The sequence below is a fragment of the Urocitellus parryii genome, chromosome 4 (assembly GCF_045843805.1).
Source record: "Urocitellus parryii isolate mUroPar1 chromosome 4, mUroPar1.hap1, whole genome shotgun sequence".
In the NCBI taxonomy this organism is placed as follows: Eukaryota; Metazoa; Chordata; class Mammalia; order Rodentia; family Sciuridae; genus Urocitellus; species Urocitellus parryii.
In genome coordinates, this window is record NC_135534.1 from 48,740,734 (window position 1) to 48,747,309 (window position 6,576).

Here is a 6,576-nt window from a genome sequence, read left to right on the forward strand (position 1 = left end):
GTCTCAGAACTGTCTGGCTGCAAAGCCCATGCTCTTTCCCCTGTACATTGCCAGGATGTGCTGCCCACCTCTGATCCTCCATCAGAAGTGAAAGGTCCTAAGTGGAAAGTTCTGTCCATGGCAGCATCTTGGAAACCAGCACAACACACAGGCCACAACGCAGCTCACACCCTCAGACCACAGGCTTCATTTCACATGGCTTCCAAACCAGGATATTTGGTTTGTAAGACAAAACCTCCATTTCTCCAGCAGAAAGTGAATGCTATACACAATTACCCAGTTAAACTGCTGACGCCTACAGATACTGCATCACGCTGAACAAAGTCTTCTCTGCCCAGAGACATCCTCAAAATATCCAGGACTCCCCCGGAGCTTGGCACTGAGGGGACCTAGAGCTAGGGGAGGGGAGACTGGGCTGGGTGGATTTCAGAGGCTGGGTGCAGGTCTCCAGGACAGACATTGCTCCAGGGAAAGGAGAAGCCACAGAAGTCCAGTGCTGCCCACCCCCTGGTGCTGGAGTGTGGATCCCTGCCCAGCCCAGGAGGCCTTACTCATCCCCCTCCATCCCTGCTTCCCACTGAGGAGTCTCCATCTAAGGCAAGGATGCTGATCACATTCAGGTCTTGGGGCCAGAGAAGTCAAGCCCTTGGCCCCTTCCCCACTTTGCCTAAATGACTACTTTTACCTGACTTCCAGGCCTTCAAAATGGGGGAGTTCCCAGTCTCTTCAGAGATCAGTGTACACCCACTATAGACTCTGGAGTCAGACAGACCTGAGAAGGAATCATTGCTAGCTCCCTGCACTCATCATTTATACTGGCAGGGCTTCAGTATCTTTATATTTTAAATAAAAGTACCTATTTCAGAGGGGTTTTGTAGCAAAAGATGCAAAGAACCAGAAAAAGAAAAAAGGTTATTCACTAAACAAATGTGAGTCACCCTGAGCCTGAGCCACTCTTCCTCACATAAGTCCTGACACCTCACCTGGTGAATCCGTTTTCCCTTGGTTGAATTTAAAGTCCAGGAAACAAGCAAAGGAGAAAGAGTATTAATCTTCAGCAGAGATGTCATTGAGTCCATGTTGAAGTGACATTTATCTGGGAAGGAACAAACACCTGGTCCACACCTAGCACCACCACACAGTTCCTGGTCACCGGTGAATTTCCTCTTTCGCATTTTGTGGTCAGATGCTTCCAGGAAGGTTAGCCTTGAACATGAGCATCAGCCACCGGGACCAAGAGGAAGGCATCTAACACAAAGCCTGAAAGCCTACCACTAGGGATGTCTAATCTTTCTTCAGTGCTAAGAACTGCTCTCCATATACCCTTTGCCAAGCATTAATGGCCTTGGGCAGAGTAAATTATTCAGTATTGGGGTCAATTGGTTAGAAGTTTCTCCGGTTTTGCAATATGGCTAAACCCCTACCCTGCACTCTGCCAATAAGAGGTAACAAATGACTTCATGGGCATTTGGTAGACTTGAGATTCCTTATGGGGAAAAAGGGCTGAGATCTGGCCTATGCCCTCACAGATGCAGGGGAAAGATCAGGATCGACCTCAAGTGCCCCTACACACTCCAGACTCCCTGCTTCTCATCCCAAGCTCTGAATCCACCAGGCGCTGATCAGGGAGGTCTATGCTGGGGGACACAGGGCTCAGGTCCAAGAGACACAGGTCCCAGCAGAGCCCTGGGAGGGGCAGAGGTACTTGAGGAAGGAGTAGCCATGGAGCCATGGCCAGGTTTAGGGCAAGGGTCAAATGCCTTTGGGCACACAGACACTTGAGCTTTTGAGACAGAGAAGAGCTGGCAGCTGAAGCACTCAGCGCAGGGGGTGTTGGTCAATGGCCCAATTCATTCTCAACAATCCCCATTGTCTGAGCTAGCACAGAGATGGGCATTATCTCCCAAAGCCACTAGGAAGAAAAGCCCCAAGGCATGGTCGGAATCAGAGCCCAAGAATACAGAAGCCACAATTGAGATATCTGGCTTAAAATTTAGATGACATATTTGAGATTGAGGATACTCAAAAAAAGAACCCATACAATGTAGTTCCCATCCTTGGAGACCAACAGGATGTCTAATTGCTGGCTGTTCATTTATTTATTCTGTTTTCTCTCTCTACAAAGAATATAGGAGTTTATAGTTAAAGATGTATAGTCTATAAAGTTGTTAATATAGAAATTAAAGAAATCAAAGCCCTGGTTCCAACTAACACAGTTACAAGAATAGAGTAATATGATAGATTTAGAGCTTCCTAGCAGCCAAGATAAGAAGGGAACCACAATAAGGAAATACTTCCTTCTCCCATCACCTTAACTCTGCAGGAAGCCTGTTGAACTGATCACACCTTAACCATCCCCAAGGGTCTGGTCTAGGATCAGGCCAAGGGAAAAACAGATCCTAGTAATCCCTTCAGGAACTGAATGAACCTGACTTTTTCCCCTTGCATATTAGGGAATTGATGGATTGCTCTTTAGACAAAACCACAAGTACTAAGAAAGAAGTCTAACTTCCCAACTGAAGGAGCACATTTATTCTGGGCACCTCATGGAAACATGCTCAGAAGAGAATGGCCAGGATAGGAGAGGTCTAGAATTCAAAATAAAATAATAACAACAATAATAATAACCATCAGCATTATTTTGAAGCACCTACTCTTCTAAGCATTGCTGAGAGTGGCCCCAGATCATAAAGATTTTGTCAAGAAAAGAAATATTGGCTAGAAGAGGGGAGAAGGGCAAAGCAAAAGCTATTCTTCCTCAGCCTGTGAAGACTCAAAGTGGGGATGTCTGAGAGCAAAGACAAAGAATCAGCCCAGCTCCACTCGCTCATCCTCCCAGTCCCAAGGCTCACTGCTCTTTGGCAGCAGGGAGAATCCAGGGTGCAAATGAGAGCCTGGAGAAAATTACAGGTGTTGAGGTCTGCCTCAGATCCTAGCCTTACCTTATTGCCTTGTGAGACTAGACTTTTCACCCCTACAAGGGCAAATGATGCTTCAAAGTCCCAGACCTTTAGGTTCAAGAATGCTCTCCAGGCCGGGTGGTGTCAAACGCCTAGTAATCCCAGAGGGTCAGGAGGCTGAGGCAGGAGAATTTTGAGTTCAGAGCCAGCCTCAGCAAAAGCAAGGCACTAAGCAACTCAGTGAGACCCTGTCTCTAAATAAAATACAAAGTAAGGCTGGGGATGTGGTTCAATGGTTGAGTGCCCCTGTGTTCAATCCCTAGTACCAAAAAGAGAAGAATGCTCTCCACCTGAGCTTCATAGGCACCCTCAGTTCAGATTAAACAAAAGCATCATATGACTACCTGCCCTGACCACCGCCACCCCCAGCCAAAGCTGCCTTACTTAACATATTCCCTGTTGAGACAGTTATTTGCACCCATTGTCACAGGTACATATAGGCAGGAAGGGTTAAAGGCGCTGGGGAACTAAAGGACGAGAATAAGAGCAAACCAGGGGTATGTGTTTCTGCATGAGCATTTGACCATGTGGGTACATGTTGTATACATGTCATTTCCACAGGAGTACACAGTTAATGTATGTGTCTTTGCATGTGGCGTGTTTGCACCAAGAGGAAGTGTGTGCAAGACAGACATGTGGACAGCAATATGTGTGCACCTGAGCAGCTGCAAGCAAGGTGTGGGTGCCTTGTGAGTGTACACTATGTGAGTGGACATCCCTCTGTCCTCCTGCCTCTTTGGTGTGAAAGTGAGGTCCCCCAAGTTGTCTCCCTATCCCTGGAGCATTCAAGCAGGGTCAGAGGCCCATTCACTCTGGTGTTAGCTGAGAGCTCTGAGCTCTTATTCTGCTCGAAGTCCTGAGAAACCAAAGCTGCTTGACACCTTGACACTGACAAGCCACCCCAGCTTGGGGCCAAGTCAAGTCACTCTAGAAATTTGAGTTCATATGTTGCTCCTTATGCCCCAGCTTCTGGGGTCGCAGGTTCAAACTCACACATCCATCATCCACATATGGACGGGTTCAAACCACTCAAGCACACAAATGCACAGACACCACCCACCCAGGATGGCAGGTGCCACATAGACACACAGCCACCTGTGGGCACCCTCCAGGAGCACCACACACACTGACACACTCATGCCCACACTCACACTCTAGGGCACATGCTAGAAAATTCTTCATGCTCACATCCCAGGGCAGACACACTCCCTCCCACTGACACCCACCTACTATCCAAACAGTCACAAACCTTCTCTGTCCCCAACTGGGTGGCAGATCCAACCTCAGCCCCTGGATTCAGGCAGTCAGGAGGTCACCTTGTCTGCTTACTTACTTCTTCTGAGCTTGCGAGGGAGCAAGCGAGTGCGTGCGAGTGGCCAGTGGTGACAGGACACAGCTGGAGCTCCAGAGGCCAGGCAGGCGCAAAGTGGCCGCTGGGGCCGGCCCAGCACACGGGCCGCCCGCTGCCCCCCCCCCGCCCCCACCCCGCTCTCCCCCGCCCACCGTCTCCGAGGCGGCTGCAGAATCCCAAGGTCCTTCCACAGCAGCGCTCCCTGCCAAGCCCCTGTCCCACGTCAGGCACCGAATCTCAGCTGGGCTGCGTGGGCTATTTCAGTGCCCCTGGCAGTGGAAACATCATGCTGTCATCTGTGGGAGCACTGGAATGGGGACGCGGTCAGGCCTAATTAGAGACCTGGCTCACCCATGGGCCAGGCGGGAGTCACGCAGGCTATCACCCCCAAGCCGCGGAGCCATCAGGGCGGGACGCCCAGATGTGCCCTGCATGCCAACATCTGGAGAGGGGAAGGGAATGCGCTTCCATCATTTCTCTTGGAATTGAAGCAAAACAAGGAGGGATTTGGGTGTAGTTCACATGCCTTGTGGAGGGAGCCGCCTCATCCAGCAGCCTCCAGATGCCTGGAATGTGGCTTGGTTTATTCAATGCAGGTGCTTCCCTTTGGACCCTAAGTCACTCACATAAGTCACCCTTCACATCACAAGATCTGCCAAAAATGGCAGGGGCTGATGCAAAGACTCCTTCAACCTTGGGTGAATCAGACTCTCCCCACCGCAATCTGGACTGTGTCAAGTGGCTAAGTCTAGAGAAGTCTGATTCCTACCCCAAAACTCAGGAATGTTGCATTCTTAAACAGCAAGGAAGCTTGGAGGTCATTTCATACACCTCCCTCCTTCTTGCCGTGAATCCCCAGGGCCTGGAGGACCTCTATCCATTCTTGTAGCTCACCAAGAAAAAGCAGTCCCTGGCTTCCCTTGGGCCCTGTTCCAAAGCTTGAACTTTCTCATTGGCATCTAACCTAATCATGTGCCAACTAGGTCAATTTGCTACATGATATGTTCAAATCGAGGGACAGGGAGAGCAGTGGCCATCCCTATGACACAAAGTTCACTCCAAGGTCCCACTTCAGCCTTCTCTTCCTTGATGCTAATTATCTCTGTTTCTGTTCTCAGATTTTGACTAAAACTGTATGTCACTCTCTGGCTTTGGACATTGGCATTAAGTCACCTGCCCCATCTCTCTAAGGGCCCAGGGCTCTATACTCTATATGTAGCCAAGTCTTTGACCCCAGCCTCCATCCATTCCAGACAACCTGGTTCTCCTCCCCAGCTCCTGTCTCAACAAGGACTGTCTCAGGGACTGGGATAGGGCTTGGGGCTTCCAGTCAGCTGGTGATAGATTCTAACATTAAGGCCACAGCATTACCCAAAGGGGCAGTTTGCATAATCTTTTCTCAGTCTGTTTCTGGTAGGTCATGTTTTGCTACATGTTCCCTTGAGACACTTGACATTAATGCCCCTCATCCAATACACACACACACACACACACACACACACACAATAGCATGAGAGAAAATAGTCTAGACTTTGTCCTCAAAGAGACCTTTCTTTGCATCCTGCTTCTATACTTTTCTAATTGAATGCCCTTGGGCAAGTCACTTAACCTCTCTCAGCTTCTGTTTTCCCCATATACAATGAGTATCATCATCTCTGCCTGCTCCTAAGGTTTGGAAAGTATGGAATAAGATCAGGAATATAAGATTACCTGGAAAGCCAAGATATGTTTTAATATACCAGAAATGGAATGAGGCTTAAATTATAAACAGCCAACAACATTAGCAAAAAAGCTTAAGAGGCTTTTATTTCTAAATCTAAATTCTGTGCCTGGATTTTGGGTCAAGGGAGGAATGACTTAGTTTGCTATGTGTTCCCTTGAGACACTTGACATTAATGCCCTTCGCCCAGTGCTTGCGTGCACACACACACATCCCCCTTCCCAGATACCTACAGCACAGCACAGCTTCCTGGACTCCCATGGCCCCCAGCCGCCTGGACCCTGGTTGGCCGCCTCTCCATTCACTGGGGGCCGCCTCATGGCTCCAGTCTTGGCCCCACAGCAGCTCCAGGTCTCCTTATATAGGCTCCTGTGAACAGCTTCTCTCTCCTTGCCCATCCTTCTGAGCCATGGCCCTGGAAAACCTGTGACTCAAGGCAAAGCTGTCAGAGGCCTTCAAGATCATTCAGGACTGAGGCCCCAAACAGCTTAAACTTGAAATCTCCTCCCTCTCGGCTCCCTCCCCTCTGCCTTCCTGGCTTCCCA

General features: G+C 49.3%; 1 protein-coding gene across 1 annotated transcript in view; it reads right to left on the bottom strand.

Moving 5' to 3' along the window:
- The window catches only part of Insc (INSC spindle orientation adaptor protein), a 128,247-nt gene extending 121,896 nt beyond the window's left edge, over positions 1-6,351 (bottom strand). Inside the window, exon 1 of the mRNA XM_026398993.2 lies at positions 6,265-6,351. Coding sequence (XP_026254778.2) covers positions 6,265-6,351 — 87 coding nt within the window. The remainder of the gene's footprint in view (positions 1-6,264) is intronic.
- Positions 6,352-6,576: the final 225 nt, after the last annotated feature.